General features: G+C 37.8%; 1 protein-coding gene across 1 annotated transcript in view; it reads right to left on the bottom strand.

Moving 5' to 3' along the window:
* LOC130424655 (VWFA and cache domain-containing protein 1-like) overlaps positions 1 to 21,231 on the bottom strand; it is a 66,039-nt gene that overhangs the window by 30,917 nt on the left and 13,891 nt on the right. Inside the window, exons 2-3 of the mRNA XM_056750489.1 lie at positions 9,608 to 9,670; positions 3,567 to 3,715 (exon numbers count right to left, since the gene is read on the bottom strand). Of these exons, the coding sequence (XP_056606467.1) occupies positions 3,567 to 3,715; positions 9,608 to 9,670 (212 nt within the window). The remainder of the gene's footprint in view (positions 1 to 3,566; positions 3,716 to 9,607; positions 9,671 to 21,231) is intronic.

Below are 21,231 nucleotides of genomic sequence, written 5' to 3'. Positions count from 1 at the left end.
CAGAGACAACTAAAAGCAAGCTATTTGCAGTTTGATTCTATATAAACACAGCAAAGCTATCAAAATACTGCTGTTTGTTTGAGTATTTCAAACTGACGGACATAATGCCCTTACAAAAATAAACCATAATTTTTACTACGAATAAAACCAAAACGACAGGGTAATCACAAAAGAAGTTTGCTATAAATATCGATTAACCATGGTATTTGTAGTAAAACCGTTGTTGTGAAAGTAGCAATGAACTCGCCATAAAAATATTTACTACATTTCATTTTAATAAATGCATGGGCTCAACCAATGGAATGAACTTGGGGCGGGGCAATCTATCTTTTGACAATCAGGACACATGTTGAAATAATTCATTTTGAAAAATTATATTATTTTTTTAAATGACAGACTTTGGACTTTTCCCTCATCTTCAGCGGGAATGTTATTTATTTGTTACTGCAGCAATGAAGGTCGACTAAAACTTAAAGTTTTGGCATTGGAAAATTACTTGATCTGCTTTTGTAGTAATATTTTGTAGCCATTCTTCCAGGTCTTGTACTGTGTATTTTTCGCCAAGCCTCCTTTAATTCATCTTCAAGATAAGCGCAAACTCAAACATGCGAACTATTTTTTATCCACCTTAAATAATATTTCAGAATAAGAGACAAAGACATACATTTTCCAAAGTTGGCCATCACTTTCGCCACTACTGTACATGGTGCTTGAATGTACAAGAATCCCATGGAAACACCTTGGTACGTCTCTTAAAAACATTGTTAATGACTATGCCCATATCACAACACACTCCTCTCAAGTGCTCCAGCATCATTAATTGTGCAGGCCGATCTTCAGAGCAATAAAAACGTAGCTCCACTCCCCCGAACCTCAAATCCCCCTAAACAGAGTGAGATCACATGAAGTAAGGGGTTATTTCTAGATGGCTTCATCGCTGGTTACGTGTAGCAGTAGGCTGTGAGTGTTGATTAAAGCATTCTCCTGTGGCAGAGGTCAGCGTTCGTGGGAGAACAGCCACTGCGGAGATGTGTGATGGGATGTGACATTGATACGGTGTGAAACATTTGATCTTCTCGGCCGTGACTGGGCTTCGCGATGGCAGCTGAACTGGGCCTTACTGAGGACATAATGCCAGGACAGATGTCACATGGAAGCATTAAATCTTTATTAACATCGTCTTTAAATCACACTTTTATCCATTTAATGTGAATTATGTACAGTGTTTCTATTGCATTAAGCCAGGGTTATTTACTTATGAAATCTTCAAGTCAAAATGTTTGTCACCTTAAAAGCTGCATTTTGACTGAAATTGTGGATCTTGTGTCATAGCCTGTGCCTGACTGGTCCATGTTTGTTATTTTTTTTAATAAAATGCAGGCCTCTGACGTTATCAGGCACGAGTTTCAGACAAGAAGGTCTCGACGCCAGTTTCTTCTGGCACGAATCTAACTTAACTGTAAAGGAAACATGCTGAATGTTTTTTTATTTGGCACTTGGTTTTGCTGGCAGATATGACGGTTGTCTGGAATGTCATTATATATTTTTATATAAGTTTTTGGTTACCACTACCTACCAACCTTCCTGTTTGTAAAACAGCATTTATTTATTTTACTGCTAAAATGAATGGGAGATTAAGTGAGTAATTTTCAGCCGGTAATGCGATATCAACAGGGTGGACCACCCTTATGAAATGGAAAACAGCTTTTTCTATGCCCTTAATCTGACTGGAATCTTAACCCATTTGAGCGTACATCATTATGCACCATTTGTCACAGGGCTGTCCAACGATTAATCACGATTAATCGCATCCAGATTAAAGTTTGTCTTTACATAAAAGATGTCTATACAGTGCATATTAATACTGTATTTATAAACATCCATGTAGATGCACATGTGTATATATATACACTTCTATATCATTTAAATTATATACAAACATTTATTCATTTTTATATTTTTCTTCAATATAAACCACATGTATGTGTATTTATGTGTATGTTTATACATACAGAATAAATATGCAAAGTGCACAGACACATTATGTAAACACAAACTTTTATTTTGAAAGCGATTAATCACGATGAATCGTTAAAAAAGCACTTTTGTCAAAATGTGAAGATGACTTGTCCTATAAATATTTTTAAAAGTGATTTCATCCCATTATGATGGAAAGGCTTTTCAAAACCCCCCAAGCAGGATGTTGTACAACATGATAATATAAAGACGGCATATAATACGTCCCATTGTCAAGAAAACCTGAAGAGGCAGTTCAGATAAAGATCGAAGAGCTGATTGGACAGTTGTGCGAAGGTGTAATCCCAATGATGTGCCATTCATTAAAACATCCAAGTGTTGTCTCCGAAGAGAAGGCAGTGCCTGCCTGACTCTTTCATGCTTTTTAAATCAAGCCTCAGGCGATGACATTTACGAAGCTTTGACTTTAAGATCTGGACACTGTTTGACATACTGGAAGGTCTGAATTAAACTTCTTTTGTAGCCTGACAGTAAGCCAAAATAGTGCATTTAAATACGTACTATAAATTGCTGTGACTCATTGTAAACAATATTTATATTCCTTTAGTAAATATATATTTTTTAAGCGGTCATGGTGAGAACGGCACATTCTGATGAAGCAAATTTTGACTTTGGGAGCTTTCTTCTTTAAAACACTTTGTATTTAGCGATGCACTTTTATCTCAAAGCTCACACTTTTAAATGAGCCAATATTCATCTTTTCCATCCTCCTCTCTCTCTCCTTACGATCTTTCATCCAATACTAGTTAGGAACTTCTGAACAGAACTAAGGAATTAGGGCTTAGGGAAAAAATAACTATGGTCTGGATGTAAACAGCCTTGAACTTTCTATGGGGTTTAGAGGAAAACAACTTCAAAAAACATTGTTTGCAATAACCTGGCAGGACCTTCGAAATGTCAGACAATAAGGATGAGATGTAAAGAGAAAAATTTATAAAACAACATAGGATGAAAGAGAGATAGCTGAGAAGGTCACTGAATGATGGAGAACATTCTTCAAACGGAGATAAAGGCCTGGAGAAGATGAAAATTCAGGACAGCAGATTGAACAGAAGATTGCAGGAGTGAATCGGAAAGAAAGGAAAAAAAAGTGCTGTGGCAGAAAGAGATATATTAAATGCAATATATTACAAATTCATGTTTCAACCAAACCAATTCCTAAAATCATACCTCAGCCCTACACCTTTAATGCTGCATTTCGTCATTTGGTAAAGAATCATATTCATTTCCATTTATGCATTTGGAAAATGCTTTTATCCAAAGCGACTTAAATTGCATTGTATTATAAAAAAAAAATGTCTGACTATGTGCAATCCCCTGGGATCAAACCCATGACCTCGGCATTGCTAGTGCCATGCTCTAACCACAGAGTCACGGGAAAGCTTGCTAATTATATTCTCAGGGAAAGTTTGAAAACACATGTTTAAACAAATGCTGTGTATCTACTTTGTGTACCAGGAATCTTTAATCATGTTCTTAAAAATAAATGGTCAGATCGACAAATGCATTTTTTTTTAAAAGATACTTACTCCATCATCGAGGGAGGGATGGTGCAGCAGTCCTGGATGGCTGTGAGAGGAGATGTGAGGTGGGCTGTGTAAGAGGCTTCGACCACCTGCTTGTTCCTGTTCACCACATCCAGGTATCTGTTAAACTTCTCCCGGATTTTCTTCGCAAGCTGAAAACAAAAGAGACATATTTATTCATTCTCATTGTTTTGCCCAATTGTTGAATTTTCATGTGCATTTCGAGTTAATGATGGAATGAATTAAAACATCAATTTAAACCCGAGCTTTTGTTATATAAAGGGTAATCGTATTCAAGCAAACATACTGTATGTGTGAGAACTGAAAACGCCCTTGTTACTTAATTTACAACTGTTATTGACACCAGGCCCAGCGAACGGCAGGTCCTGGAATGCACCTGTCATAGATAGATTGAACACCGCCTCCACAAAAGAAAATCAAGGAATACTTCCCATCCGCGCCCACTGGTTCGCGCATGATGGTACTGAAGTAACACAAGTTGTGCAGAACCAGATAGAGCGAGTATGCAATAAACATGCCGTTAAAGATCGCACAATATTGTGCAGTGCCAGGTTGTGGAAGAACACAGTCGCTGCATAACCTTCCTTCGGATCCCGACATTATTAATGCGTTGTTGAAAATAATTTTGTAAAGACGTTCCAGCACACGTGGGTAAAACCGAGGGTTTGTCGAGCCGGCCTAAAAAAACGGGTAAAAATGACCTATTACTTAATGATTTTTATGTTTTTGAATGTAAAAACCACACGAACATCATAAGTAGACCTCATACAACAGTATAAAACCTAGGTCATGACACCTTTAATGGCTTGTTGATTTCATTCTGTCAGAAATAAAGCATAAACAACAGCAACACTGATGTAAACACTCCTTCCTCCAGAAGCCTGTCTCCATTAGTTTCATGTGAAGTAAAATAAGCTTAATTCACCAAATCCAGCCCTGCACTCCACATCAAAAAGGGCTTCAACTAACCTTGGAGACTAGCAATCGATCACCATTAGACGTGCATTGTCAGCAGCTGCAGCGCCACAGGCAACAGGCAAATGGTTTGGTGCTACGGGGAGAAAATTGAGTTCCTAATCCAAAAGAGGTTAAACTGGGGCGTTGTTTTAGCTTTGGGAGTTATGGCTGATTTACTGTGTTTCTCAGAATTCAGGTTTGCATGATGCAGAATGATGGTCTCTGGAGAAAACCATCAACCAGATCGGCACCGGCAGCACCAGAAACCTAAACTCGGGGCATAATAAACTGACATAAGAGCAGATTATCTACCGCTAGAAATATCCTAAAACCTGCAGACGTACAAAATAAAAATAAATATAAATGCATGTCTAGGTAAGAGTGGAGTTCTAGGGAGAAACAGGAATGGAGTAATGTTGCATGACCCAGCTGCTCAGTACTAAACTTGAATCATCAACTTAGAATAACATGTGCGAGAAAAACACTTGCACTCCAGACAGGTCAGTACAGAAAATAACACTATTATCCACAACTGTGGTACATTTAACTTCGGAAAATCAAATCAACCTTCCAAGTGTGGAAAGAGCTGGAAGGTTTTCGGTTCTTGGACTTGCACTGTATGCTTTTTTGAGCAAACATTTTTCAGAATCAGAATTCATTGACAGAAGAGCAATATAATATACAAAACATTCTTCAGAGGTGAATAAAGACTTTATATAATGAAGCGTTATGTTTTTAATATCTCAGAATGAGCGTTTCCACAAGTACATTTTCCACAAGTCCACTTCCATGGAATTCGCAATGTTGTTCCTACAGTAGCCCTAAACACACAAACTGCTCTACAGCGCACGATTTGTAAATACATTTACTCCAACAGCAAAGAAGTAAAAACATGATGAAATCTTAGTTCTATGTCCGCCACCTTAGTGTTTCGTCAGGAATGGGTTGAGTAAGCCATTAGCTGCAATTCGCAATCTCACCGCTAGATGTTGCTAAACATCATACACTTGATCTTTAAATACAGACATTATTTTTGTCCATTTAATTAATTGTTTATAAAAAGAAAATGTATATCACAACTGAACATACAAACAAGCTACAGTTATTATTTCATAGCTCAGTGTGTGCAGCTGTGATATTTTTACAAGGGACTTTGTCCGATCTCATTAAAATTGTCACAGGGAGAGGAGAAACACTTGCTTTGTCTTTATGCATCTAAAATACATGGACATGATCCTAATTGGTGCCGTTTTTACAGTGGGGTACCTTTTAAACTTGCCAGGGCTTCATTACTCTGTGTGTGTGTGTGTGTGTGCACACGTGTGGGCACAAATAGAGGGCACAAAGTTGGCAAATGTTGACAGCACTGCAAGCAAGCTTCTAATGAAAGTCAAATTTTTAAGAGAAACGCACAATAATGAGTTTGCAGTTCTACACGTGCCATTTTATAACCTTTGTCTATATGTATAATAAAAGGTTGAAGCTGCACTTCAAATAAAAACAATAAAAGAGCAGAATCAAAGCAACAAGCAATCAAGGCTTGACACTTTACAGAAAATCACAATACACATAGCTGGATTTTTTATTTTAACAAACAAATGACCTACCAAACCGAAGTTTGATTAAACTAAAACTAGGTCAATTGGATACAAAAGCTGAAAACAGTTATATTTAGGATGTAAAATAAAGAGAACTGCAATAAAAAAAAAAGAGTGTTCACGTAAACATAGAATAATGAAATAAACACTTGAATGTTCTAAGCCTGAAAACCGTGGGTAAAAAAACGAGGCACGTATTGTTGCATCCCTAAACTACAGCCAACCAGTTAACCTCCCAAAATAAAATAAAAAGACAATTTATATAATCCCAACAAAATTTAGGCAGTATTTTAACAACTGAAAAATGTCTCAACTTCCTCAGAAATATGACACTGCAATACGCCCGCAGAAAAAAAAACTGCTCTCAAAATAGTGAAACAATTAATCGCTCCAATTCTAGTCAGCCTGAATTTTCTTGCCCTTTTAATACAAATGCTGCAATGCCAATTAGTATGTGGAACAATAAAACAACATGAAAGCATGAAACAACCTGACTCACAACTGAAACACTTTCAGGTCTCGACTGCCTCAGCAGGCTGAGCTGTTTATCAGTGTCTACCTCCAAAAACCCTGCTTGGCAATTAGCTGTCGAGGTGTCACTAGTAAAGCCTGCCAGTGATCGGCCTAATCTCTCACCAGCAGCCAGTAAATAACTGCAGGTGTGAGGGAGACAGTGTGTAGGAGTGGTTCACACAAAAGGGTTTCTTCTGGCATGGAAGCCCAAGAAAGGGGCAACAACCTGTCCATTCTTGCTCAGAGCTCATGTGTGTAGCTGAGAAACACAATGATGGGGGGCGTGTGTGCATTTGCCGGGCTGCTGCCACTCACTTTGAGTTGTTTTGAGACTGGTCAGAACAGGCGTATTAACATCGAGAGCGCTTTATGCCTCAGAGCAAAAACAGAAGTTGGCATAAGAGAGAGGCCCATGGCAAGAATAAATTAGACTTGTGCATGACAGGCTTACGGTCTTTAAACTGAATGATGGCAGATGTGTTCCATGGTTTCAAATGGAAAAGTCCTGAAATTGTATCGTTTCTGTGGGTTTCCTGTAGGTATTATGATATATACGCACAGTTTGTATACCCCTGCATTATCAAAGCGAGTGCCCCGTTGATTCGCTAGAAACGAGACGGATGACTGATGCTGCTGCATGTCATTTTTAAAGTAAAAATTACCACGGGATAAATTGGGACCCATTCACACTAGTGGATGTTAACCAAAAATTTTTACGCTTTCAAAGTTTTGGAGAATCCACAAGAATAACAGAAATTATACAGAAACATTAGGATTAGTTTCAGAGAGATTTTACCAAAACAATACAATTTTGACAGCAAATCAAAAAATCCATTCATATTTAAAGGAGCCAGTCATTTGCTGTTTTGGATGAAATCGATGTTTATGTTTCTAATTAAAAAAAAAGCTTTATAATTCACATATTTCAAGTCTATTTTTCACCGCAAATTTTACTGTCAAATTTGTTTTTATAAATCCCATCTTTTGCATGGGAAGTGGCGTACGCATCTTTCAGGGCATGTTTTGTGCGTATGCAGCGGTTATAAAAGAGGCCCCACGTCTGACGTGATTGGTTCCCCGCTTAAAGTGCTTCGCTTCTAAGGCCGTTGTGATTGGTCAGTGCCCCTCTCAGTGCACACGTATTCATAAACTTTGGCTTTTAGCAATAAACAGTATCAATTGCGTGAACTTCACTTCACAAGATAAATACATCGATCTTTGTTAGAGATTGCAAATAAATTCCTACTATGGCGAGGGAAATGACACCGGACCGAATGGCGTCAGACCGATTATATTGATTAACACTAATCAGTTTTGCCTTTTTATATTGGACCCGAGTTGGATAATAAAACAAGCAGATTGAACAGGAGACATTTGCAAGCAGGACTTTAAAGGACGTTTCATAGAAGTGTTTTAGAGGTATGCGCACACACAATATCAGTGTATTACAAAGAATATCTTTCACAGCCGATGTTAAAGTCATGGAAGCTGTTATTTGACCGTTGGTTATCTTAGAATGTGTGTAGCTGAACTCAGCTGTAGGACTGTGATGGAAGTGAAAGTAGTTTAGCGCGTAGCTCAGTCTATGTTTACGATCTCTGATAACCCAACACTACTCCAGCGGCTCTTCCTCTTCTCTAAGTAAGGCCTCTGCGATTTTTTGGCGTATTATTTTGGGCGGAGGTTATTAAAAGCACTCGGAATAGTGACATTCTGTACCCGGGAAGTAGAGGGCTGTAGTCCGATTCCAGCCGTTCTCTGTAGTCCTTGAAAAGCAAATTCTGTTGAAGACAATATCTCGATTGCCACAGACCTTTTTCATTTTTCAGATATTGTTTATGCTCTAACAGAACATTACACACTAACTAAAGGTTGAAAAATGGGATCGCGGGGTATTGAATCTTGAAATGTTTTATGGAAAGTGTAAATTTAAATATTTAAAAGAGAAGATAACATACAAGTCAATGCAAAGACACAAATAGATGCAAATTCGCACATAGCAACACTGATGATGTGAATTGGGTGATGCGATTGCCATGAACGTGCATTAGTTGCCTCAAACGAATCTTCCATGAAAGTTGAAAATTTTCAACTTCACTCAGCAATGAATTTGAAACTACTCATTGCAATGCTTTTATTCTTGCAAGTGATCCAAGAAAAAGAAATCCCGCAAGTCATCTAAGGTGAGGAACGAGAAGCTTCGCTTGTCATGTGCACACACCATTGCACATTTATAATATGAAACTGCAGTGTGTGTAGCTTTGTAGAAACATACCGTTATCGTCTGTTGGTGTGAACGCTAATGGATATCGCCGTATCTATTGTGTGTGTATTAATGGATCTAGTTATGTTTACAATGATAATGCTTTTATTATGATGTAGTAGATAAACAATTCATAAAAAGTATTCAATGAAACAGATGCACGCTTACATCATTTCATGACCAGATATCAAAATATGCAATTAGAGCAAGGATTATAAGAGAGTATAAGAGACATATCCTTAACCTTATCCTTATAACCAGAATACATTTTAATAGCAAGCAGGATTTTCAACCATGAAGACATAACAATTACATTAAAGTAATGTCTTGATCTGTAAATACCAACTACAGAGACCTGTTTGCAATTGTATAAGCTCTCTTCCAAATTACGCTCCCAAATAAAGTTTAATAATAGCTCATAATCAGAGAGTTTTGATCAGAGGCTAAATGCATTGTGGTTTTAGAACTAAATGGTGAGCAAGCATCTCATTTCTCCACGGCTTGATAGGGAGTGGCGCGGTGCAGTCGATAGTGCCTGGAATTAGTGTTTCAGCAGTAGACGGCACAAAGAGATCTTCAAAGCCAGCCAGACAGCAACCATAGAATTTTAATGGATGTCCTTTGCCCCTCTAGACCACACACACACAAACAGACTTCACTCACATGCAATCAAGGGATGGAGAGCAACTCACCTGCTGTACCTCTGTTTCACCATTTGAAGTCTTCTCCGTGTACACAAAAGAATTGAAGATTCTCTGTATGGTAAAGATGAGAGAAGAGTTAGTGAGAAGTAACAAATGAGGCACATGTATTACAATCTGATAAGACAAACACTACAACAAAAAGGGAAAAACTGAGATGATGTGGAGAACGCCTGGCAGATTTTTTTATAGACGTCTGTTAAACATATTGAATCTTTCATCTGACTTCACAGGACTGTTTAGGAGTAACTAAATGTACACTTCTAACTACATTATTGTGTACCATGGCTCGTATTTAAAATTGAGTAATTTTTAACAAGTTCTGGCAAAGCGACAAAAACGCTTCACGGTTATATAGTATACTGCATAATGCGCACCCAGATTTACAGCCAGTTTTCTTTAAAAACTGGTTTGTGACAGAAAAATATTTGGTTCTAAAACAGTTAAATACATAATTCGTCTCAAGGACTTTCATGACGTAGTTTCAGAGTTAATGTGAAATGCGAAAGCATTGCAATTTTGAGTCGCATATAACGTTCATTTGAAAAAGCAACACCCGTCAAACATCATCCAATACTTTTAATCCTGAAAATACCCAAGAAGACTTGAAGAACATTGCTAGAAATATGGCCATAGGCATTTTCTGGAACTAAAGTGTCCCAAATTACATAACTATACACTATGCAGTTAAACTGTGCAATATGGACTCAACCATCTAGTGCAGGGGTTCTCAAAGTTTACATTCAAAGGTCCGAATCAAAATTCTTGTCGACGTCAAAGGTCCGGTACAATTGTTATTACAAAACTTTAATAAACATTTAAAACAACTTTAAATTAAAAAAATCAATTAAATGTGAAGAGTTTGTTCAGAAAAACAGATAGCAGAGTTTAAAAAAAATGTACTCATGTTTTTATTGTCTTAGTAAGCTGTTTTTTATATTATTACTTAATCAAAACAACCAAACTGCAGTTTCATTGATATTAATTTGAATTCACAATATTAAGATCGTTTTTGAACATCTTAGGTACAAGTTATGAACTCTTCATATGCTAATCATCATATTCATGGCATCATCTAGTCGTACTTGCGTTTATGGTCTTAACTTTTACATACAGTGCTGCAATTTTATACAACAAAATCCATAAAGCCGCTCTCATTTAGGCTACATATTTTGTGCCTATGAAACAGTACTTCAATGTAACTTAGTAAATCCTGCAGCACAAATGTCCGTCTGGACAACAAACTATGCAAATATTTACAGACAAACTACATCCATTTTCATATGTTCAGGCAGTCTGTAACAGTGACAGAGTTTTGGAAACGCCAATTTGTTTGGTCGGTTGAATGTGCTTCTGTTTTTTGCCGGTTGCTGCACAGATAGACCAAGAGAAAGATGAGCCGAGTCGGCAAAGCAAACCAGAGTCAGGACTTTGGGAAGGGCTGATCTAGTGTCTGAATTTATGAGTATTATGTGTATGAGTAGTATCGTCCCAAATGGAATACGCAATGGTTTTATACTAACCTGACGTTTGTGTGGTTATGAAGTCAATCTCACAACACAATGCAGGTCAATAAAAATCCATTTGTACACATTTTTTACGTGAATGCACTACTCGCACTATTTATACTACAAAATGGCGTAGAATAGTGCATAAGCGTATGATTTGGGACACACCTTACATGTGTAATGGTACTTCTTCTGCATGGCATAGTTACCGTTTCTGCGTGAGAGCGCATCTGGCTTTCAGATGTTACAACATTCAACTGTACTTTACAGACAAGTATTAAAATAAATTGGTCCGATTTAATGTGCAGTTCTAATAGCATCGTGTAGTACCGTCTCATACACTTTGTAAGACGTAAACAATGTTGGTCCAACGCTGGTCCAAGAGCTTTCTGTTTCACGTTTTTAACACTATACTGTTTGAACAAAATACAACCAACCAAAAATGTGTACAAAGGGATTTTTATTGACCTGCATTGTGCATAACCAAATCAAAATGTTTATGGAATATATTAAGATTTTATTATACAGGTATAATAAAAAAAATATTAAATAAAAACTGACACTGGAAGTGCCGTTTACATCATAGTGTAGTATAGACTATAGGATGGTATACCCTTACGAAAATTAACACTGATTTTACTACAGTTAAAAAACATGGTTACTGTAGTAAAACCATGGCTTTGCTTATAGCAATCAATACTTTTTACTTCATCACGGTTCATTTTCTTAAGCATTTTAGTACCAAACGTTTTATTATGAACACAAACCTTAGACCACAAACATCGGCAATATTTACCTGCACAAAAGCTTCCATAAAACGTTAATATGTTTTGTATTCAGCTTTACAACTCCTTGCTAAACAAGTCATGGAAGATTAAACGCTTTCTCTATCCAAACTTTACTGCTGTAAACCGTCAAAAAGGAGTCAACACGCTTAACAGTAACACACAATAAAGGTTTTTGCTATTCGCTCACCTCATTACCGTGGCGATTCTGACACAGAATAACACGACGGAATGTGTCATAACAACATGATGAATTCCCACCACAAATCCACAAATCATGAGGAGACTTGCCACGAACAGTCCTGACGATCCTCAACCCTTACAGAGAGAAGAACCTTTCACTAAGGCAAGTCTGAGGTCAGGACACTCGCCCACATTAAAGATTACAAAACGGGCAAATGTGTGCCCTCACCAAAGGCCTGGAAATTCATCACGAGCGCATGTTTTTAAAAAGCTAAACAAACTGTGGGTGATGTATGGATGAGCCCCACCTTTGTGAATAAAGCTGTTGACACATAAGCTGTTGAAATGTAAGTGAAAGAAGAAACCTGTCATTTCAGACCCCTCTTGTAAAATAAACATCAGCGTAAACACAAATAGCTTGCTGGGCACCGCTGCAGGTCTTTCCCCGGCACGGTCGGTTTGTTTTTCAAACTGCTCTGATGGGTTTTACGGCTTTACCCGGGCCAAATAGGTATTTCGCAGCTTGTAATCTGAGAGCCGTCTCTAGAAATACAAAACTCTGGAAGGTTTTTTAGGTAAGATAATTGATTACAGAATGACAAAAATTATATATTTTTTTAAGCCACTTTAAAGCAGTTAAAGAATAAAATAAATAAAAAAGAGACTGCATGGGCATGAACGTGAACACTCGTTGACGTAAAAGATTCATTCATCACCACAACAGACCTTACGCAACAGGAATCTTAAATCCCTCTTCAAGTTGGACTATCCACCATATAATCCTCACCGACAAGATGACATCAAAATGAATGACATGCTATAGGATTGTAAGAAATAACACACCGCCGTTCAATTGAAAGGGCACAAAGAGGCAGCTGGGCTGGCTCAGAATTTGGTGTCCAGGGCGGTTATTAATCTTGTCAAACCAGGGGTTAATATCTACTACAGTTGAAGTCATGTCTGAAATGTCTGAATCTCACGCTGTCTTTGATCCAGGCATGTCAAAGCTCCGCCACTCCTTACAACAGAGTCACGGCGAGGAAAACCGACTGAAACAAAGCTCTCCACAGGGTGGTTTATTATATCAAGATTGCTATCTCTCTGGGATGAATTATTGCCTCCGCCAAAAAGAATGCGAAACCAATAAGTCGCGTCCATATTTCAATTAAAAAAACAAAGTAGCTCGAAAATTCTATGCGTTACTCATAAGATTTTGCAAACCTGACCGTCACAAATATTGGACGTTCTGTAAGGTTTCCAAGAGCTGGTTGGGGAAACAGCTGACGCGCCGTGGGAGCGGAATAATGGCGGAGCCATGGCGTTCCTGCTCTGCAACATTTCCATTAAAATGGCGAGTTGGAGGGGGATAAACCTATTAGCTATTCAGTCATCTTCAAAGGCCAGAACCCATCCAGCTAATCCTCATTAATTTGGGATTGAGCGAGGGAGTGAAAGGGTGCGCTCACACAATGTAATGAGCAGAAAAGGTGCCCTAATCTTCTCTTAAGGCCTACAAGGTCTGAATCATTGAACTGACCCTCCCTCAACCACTTCCACAACTGACGTATACATGCGGGTTTAAGAGCAAGTAAATGTTTTATTTACTAGATCAAATTTTGAAGAACAAAAATTGAAAATTTGCTTTATTCTTTCGCATTCCAAATCTGTATAGCTTTAGGGGCGAATCACATTTGCCGTCTTTCGGGCGCAAGTTCGTTATTTTAATTGAAGTCACACAACATTTGTCTCGGGGCGCGTCAGTGCCGCATCGAGATGGAAAAAGTTGAACTTTTCAGAGTTTCATAGAACCGGTCAGAGAATGCGGCTTTAAAATGCGAAATGTGAATCGCCCCTTATCCTGCAAAAGTTCATGAGTTTATTAGAGAAGAAGCAATGTGTGTTTCATCAAAGTAGCATAAATCTGGTATTGTGAACTGTATTAACCAATATACTGAACATTTCATTAACATGCCAGTGAAAGATAGCGGTGGATGTCAAGATTTGACTAATCTAAAGCGTGTCCACATTAATACATTTTCAAATCTTTTTCACTCCGTTGGCCTTTCGTCCACACGAAGACGGGATTTTTGTCAACGAAAACTGAGTTATTGAAAGTGGATACATTTGAATACACAGTTTTCGTGTTGTAGTGAGGATGAGGAAAATGGAGGAGTTTAAAAACGAAGACGTGTTTTGCAGCTTTACAGTCTTGTGTAACACGCAGCAACCTCTCTCTAAGTTACTTCATTGAAAATGCACTAGTGTAGACACCAATCTTAAAATCTGGTTCTTTAAAAAAAAAACTGTATTATGTTTAAGATTCGGGGGGGCACGGTGGCTTAGTGGTTAGCACGTTCGCCTCACACCTCCAGGGTTGGGGGTTCGATTCCCGCTTCCGACTTGTGTGTGTGGAGTTTGCATGTTCTCCCCGTGCCTCAGGGGTTTCCTCCGGGTACTCCGGTTTCCTCCCCTGGTCCAAAGACATGCATGGTAGGTTGATTGGCATCTCTGGAAAAATTGTCCGTAGGGTGTGAGTGTGTGAGTGAATGAGTGAGTGTGTGTGCCCTGCGATGGGTTGGCACTCCATCCAGGGTGTATCCTGCCTTGATGCCCGATGACTCCTGAGATAGGCGCAGGCTCCCCGTGACCCGAGGTAGTTCGGATAAGCGGTAGAAAATGGATGGATGGATGTTTAAGATTATTTAAAATATATATTTAAGACTCGAGTATATAGCGCACAAGTCATATTTGATTTATTTTGAGCCTATTTTCTATGGTGCCATATGTGTTTAGATTACACAGCCATAAAAAATAAAGTAGGAATAATTTTTTGTGAACTTTTTTTGCAATGTTCATAGTTCATGAGGGATGTATAGGAAAGACAAAATAGTTGACAAAAGTGATTATTTTCTATACAACACATTCATGATTACGAACCCAAACAAAAAGGCGTCATAAACAAGAAAAAAAATTATATATAACAATCCAAATCAACATTGCCAAGTCATTGTACTGCTAAATGTTTGCCCATATTTACACCCGAAACACCTAATTAATTCCATTTCTACTTCAAATATTTTTTTCCATTTAAACTGTTATCACATTCTTCCTGAGCATACCGAAACGGTCCTTCAAATAAATGTGTGTTTTATTAGAATAAGTGGCAGCTTTATGAACGATCGGATATTAAATCCCACATTTCCTCACAGCTGACAACACCTAGTTGCTGTGGCAGCAACAAGGGAAACTGGGTACAAACAGAGAAGATGAAAGGCCAGACAACAGAAGCCAGTCTGGGATGCTATTGCGATTTCCTGCCGCAGGTACCCCCTCTCGCCCTCGTCCCCCCAACCCCCCTCTCTAACTCTCAGAAGCAATGTGCTCATTGCACTACAAAGGCTTGTGCTCCAGAATGAGGCACGCTTGCCTACCCTCTGATGTGTTCTCTCTTGCTCACCCTCCTCCAGTCTCACAGTGTTGCACTTTATATGTGCACCTGAATCTGGGTTTGCTGTGAAAATCACTGAATACACAACCTCACATGCACCTAAAGAATAAACAGCGTGGCGTTATTTAAAATGCAACTGATTAATTATATACATTATATACACAAATTTACATACAAAGAGTTTGGTTCCAAAATGAGATAACTTTGTTTTGATTTAAGCCATACTAACTCAAGAAAGACAGCTAACTAACACAACAAAACCGAATAAAAAAATAATAAAAATGGGATTCTTGGACTTTTTAAAACTGGGTTCCCTCCTTTTGGAACCAAACTCTTCATATGTTCATCATATATATAAATAATAATAATAAAAAAATAGTCTTGAGTCTTGTGTGTTTCAACTGTTAACATAGACTGGACTGTGCGTAACAGCCTCGCATTCATTTGTTTGAAATGAAATATGGCGTCAAGCCCTAATGTCCATGAAACAGTAGTGTTCAGACGCAAGGTAAACTGTAGGGTGTAGACGTCCTTATTCTGCCACACCATCTCAAATAACACGTTACAGCATGAACCATACATTTTCCTTTAAGCTCACAGCACAAAATGAGTTCCTGCAAAGTCAGTTTTAGTTCAAAAGTTTAACATCTTTCTAACCAACTTTTCTTGCAGACAACTTTCCCAGAACATTTTATATCTTTTATATCTCCCCAACGTCTTAACAGATACTGAAAGGTGCAGCTGACGTGCTTCGCATTATCCGAATAAACCCAACTCTGTGTTTGTGAGGGGGTTGGGGTGACGAGAAGAGTGAGGGTAAAATGAGTTCCACATGCGAGCACAAGGGTGGATGCCATATATACTCTGACCGAGTTACCAGGATAATGGAGCAGAAGTTGTTTTAATGGTTCTTTAATACCAAAACCTCTCAGACGTTTCTGACCAGCAGAACCAAAGTAATGACAGTGAGCAACCCTGGAGTAAAAAATGACTTCGGTTTCAACGGTTACGCATAACTAGCCTAAGTATGTCTGATGGATGTCTGGGGTGTCTATGAAGTGAAGTATTAATAGCAAGATACTCTTAACACATCCTCCATCAACATACAGTCTAAACAGGGAACTATAGGAAACCTTCCCCAGCCTACAAGGTGTAGATAAATCACTACAGAGATCATGGCCGTGTGTTCTTGATCTGCTGTGGGCTGAACTTGTGTTTTTGGGCTGAGTGTCAGTGGAGGGGCCGACAGAGCCTGGGGTCCTACAATAACAAAACCTCTTTGTGCAAACACTGAGGGGCCCGTTGAGAGACGGGGTCATGAAGCGGATTCTCTCGCAGATCTCCGACTCGCGGCAGTCCTGTTTTCTTTCGGCCCGGCAGACAGGATATAATGGTTTCCACATGTGAAGGGGGCCCGAAAAACAATGACAACAGTTGAGAGGCTGAGTGTTTTATTACGTTGACTTTCTGCATTCGGCATAGCTTTCAGAATTTAATATTTTTTAGAAAAAAAAAAACTTTCAGTAAAATTGTAATGCTTTCAGATTTTTAATAAACTTTTTATCTGTTTTACATGACTGTGTTATTTGAACACTAAAAAACAAAAAGGTCCGTTGGTATGAATTGAACTGAAAACATCAACTTCAATTCCAAAGTCTGAAGGTGATACAACATTCACCACAGTCTTGAGACACAGTCACGCATTTTGCAATATGGAAAAGTAAAAAGATGAAAGTAAATTCATATATCAAGTGTCCTGACCTATTTGATGTTTCGAATGTAGTTAAGCTAGATCTCATTTACACCATGGCAACACTTAAAAGAAAATATGAGAGAGACTTTCAGACTGTTCTGGCTATAAATAGGGCAGCAGACAGTACTTCTACTGAACATTTGGAGGTAAACATGACAGAGACTCTGAATCTCTAATCTTTTCTCTCAAGGAGTGTTAAAATTTGGGAGATGAGCACTGTGTTTGTCAGTGGTGAAGTGTGAGCTTCAAACGCAAGTTCGCAAGTGCTTAGAAAAGCAGAGGGGGGAGAAGAACGGAAAATAAGGGGAAGGTCTTAAAGTCCACAACCCTGTCTGACATTCCCGCAGTTCATCCATCTATGAGGAACGATGAAGACGCCGCTTCATTTCCTCCAAAATTGGAAAGGTCTGTGTAGGAACACACTGAACTGATGGAGTTTCAGGGCTCTAGACTGCGACCAATTGGACAATATTAACTGGGGCAGCAGCATAATAAAGATCTATGTTCATAATGTTCCTCACACAACAAGGGACGGGCCCAAAAACACTGATATTAAAAGAATTGTGTTCCCTTTGTTTCTCATGTAATCAGATAATGATGTCTTGTGAGTTGAAACAACAATGATTAGGCCTAAATCTAGAATAAATTAAAGTTTATTAAATAATTCCGTTGCACCAAGCTGTAAACCTTGTTTAAAAATAATCAGGTTTATATTTAAGCTATCATTTGATCCAGGTTTAAATTTGCGGTATATCTAGATTAACTATAATTCTGGTGCTCCATTATTTAAACAGTGATTTATCTTGCAGATAGGGATTAACTTTAAACCTGCTACTTAAAAAAAAACATATCTGTAATAAAATGTCCGGGGAAATGATCAGAAGCCGACACATAAGCATCATGTTATTCTTCAGTGACGTCTTTATGGTAAATAAAAATGGAAATAAATAAAACACCTCAGCACAAGTCAGGGCACGACGGTTTGATAAACTAGGTGTTTGGCTGTGAAGCGCCAAGTTCAAGATGCCCTTTCTTATACAGTACATACATGCACATTTGATTGTGATTAATAGGGAAAAGAACGACATCCTGAGAAGAGTAGTTATTTTAGCGGCACCAGTAAACAGGGACACCGGTATTTACATGGATAAATAAATGGAAGAAAAATTTCACCAGTTAATTCACCAGGTCAACTGGAAAGTTTAGAAAACAACAAAAAACAAACGGCACACCTGAATTACGTTTCAAAAAGCTTGAACGTTAAGCAATTTGTGCTTAATTGAATAATTAAGGCTTGAAATATGCCATAAAAATGTTTGGAGAACATCAATTAAGTACTACCTTGTAAAAATGTCTAATAAATCAATTTTTACCACAATAGTCCAATTTCTCCTGTTGAAAGAGAAATCGTTCTGCCTGTATTTTCATGAACTTGGCTCGACTAAAGATGCAAGTAAACTTTAGAACTTCAAACCTGGCCCTTGTTAGGTTGAAATACCATTCAACAACTAATAAACTGCTTTACTGAGAGATCAAAGGAATACATAAAAGCACACATGATGAATAGATTCTTGGAACATCACACCAGAACCAAGACACCCAACTGGCCTACAATTCTCCAAGTAGTGATGCAATAATAATGGTCAGGTGTGCCAGAATGTCAACAACAATTTTGTTGAGTCTTTCCAATTATTGTGATACACGTGGGTCATATTCCAAACCCTGGTCCATGCACTAGCTACCCTGGCACTCATGGTGGTGCGACTTTCCAATTTGCCAACCACCCCAATCCACAACGACCACAGATGGTCTGGGCTAAATCAGGCTTAGCTGCCCTCTATGCCCATTCTTCTTTAACACAGCCAACAGATCTGGCACCTGTTCCCACAATTACACCGTGTGTTGCACATCATTCTAAGGTTTTAAGTGAGAAAACAGAAGAAGGGTGAGAGAGAGATATGTGGGAACGCAAAACAAACATTGACCAACAGCAGGATTTGGACGGAGAGGCAAATCTCTTTTTCCACATAAAAAACACGCAATACAGATCAAACATCCCTGGTGGTCTGTGCGAGTTTATGGGAACACGATAATCAGACGCTGTCACCCAACTTGTTGAAGCAAACATTTCAGACCCATCCAGCTAAAAGGGTCTGTTCACCCATAAATGAACATTTTTGTCACGGGTTTATCCTCACGTCATTCAAAACCTTGAAAACCCTACTCTGCACATGCAAATCCTTGTTTTATGCTTGCAACATGATTTACACTTCTGCAAATATTTCTCTGCACATGCAAATCATACAGCTACCAATTTACTTACCATCAGTAACATACAACCAGTTACATAATCCAAACTTGAAGTCAACCAATCATGTTTAAAAATTGAATATCTTTCATTGGTAGAAGATTCTGTAGGATGGATTACATTCTCTGACCCCATGTAGTGATCTTCTGTTCCTGGGAAATATCGTTTAACAAAACCTTGCTTCTTTTTTTGTCCCGATGACCCAGAGCCACTACTCATAGAGCGGTGACAGGAACGGGAGACAGGGGACCAGTGGCTCAGAAGAGAGGCTTTGTAGAGCTGTCACTAAAGAATGCAGAATAATTCAAAGAAACAGTGCCCGAGTCCTGACCAACACGAACTACAATTACTGTACCAATGTGCTCTGTGTGTTGCAAGACTTAAGAACAGAGCGGTCCCCGGGGAGCTTTTAAGTTCCATTACATGGGTATATGCTTCTGTATTGCATCACTGAGGTGAAACAAATATTCTTCTGACATTGTAGTCCGAAGGAGAACAACGAACTACAACGCACTAAAATAGATTTTTACACAAAAACACTAATAAAAATAAAATTAAATAAAAATTATTTATTATATTTGAAACAAAATATTGAATCAAAATGTTCATTCATTAGGAAAGTTTGCAATTATAAATTACTTTGCAAGTTAAAAACACTGGTCCAGAAGCACTCATGCGGTTTCATTTTTATGCATTACATTTTTTTAATCTTGCATATTTAATTGAATCTTGGAGATAATCGCTTGCCGTTTTGATTTGGTTATAAATGTTCTGTTTGTTGCACCTTTTTCAAACGTTTGTGTAGTTAAAAAACTGAAACGGGAAGTTCTGCTGGATCAGCGTCTCTTACGTTTTCCAAAGTGGTCTATACCTGAATGTTTTATTTTGTATGCCCATAACCATAGTAGGGTCTTGTGTGCAATATTAATTCAAGGGCTGTCAAACAATTTATCGCAATTTATGGCTTTCAGAACAAAGGTTTGTGTTTACATTTAATATGTATTTGTAGTGTGCATATTCATTTTAAATGTATAAACAAGTACTGTACATATTTTTAGGAAGAATTTAGATGTATTTAGTATGTACGAATACATTTTTATATTTTTCTTAATTATGTGCATGTGTGTATGTGTTTATTAATACAAAATTAATAGGCACAGCAAGGTTATTTTAGTTTACTTAAATTAAATCTTTGAAAACGCTTCTGTAAATTAAAATCATATCAAATAATGACGTAAAATAAATGAAAAATTGAAATGTTGCCTCAGAAATAAGTTTAAAGCATTAAAATTATAACAATAAATAAAAACTAAAATAATACTAAAATAAATGTGTGTTAATATTATATAGCAACATAAAAAATAAACAAAATAAATTATAAAAATTACAAAAATCAAAACCATAACTCCGGGCACAGTTCACACAGAAATATATTATTCAGTCAAAAATTTTTAATCTGGATGCGGTTAATCATGAATAATCGTTTGACAGCCCTATTAAATACTTCCTGATGTTATTTGTAGTCATGGAAAATGATAGCTGGGCTAACATTTCATCATGAAAATTGGAGTTTTCCTTTCACACTGAACATGTAGTATTTGAGAGAGGATACCTCTAGTTTTACATGTTT

Source organism: Triplophysa dalaica, chromosome 6 (genome assembly GCF_015846415.1).
Source record: "Triplophysa dalaica isolate WHDGS20190420 chromosome 6, ASM1584641v1, whole genome shotgun sequence".
NCBI classification, from domain to species: domain Eukaryota; kingdom Metazoa; phylum Chordata; class Actinopteri; order Cypriniformes; family Nemacheilidae; genus Triplophysa; species Triplophysa dalaica.
The sequence above is the reverse complement of the archived record's forward strand: the minus strand, read 5'-3'. Positions and strand labels throughout refer to the sequence as shown.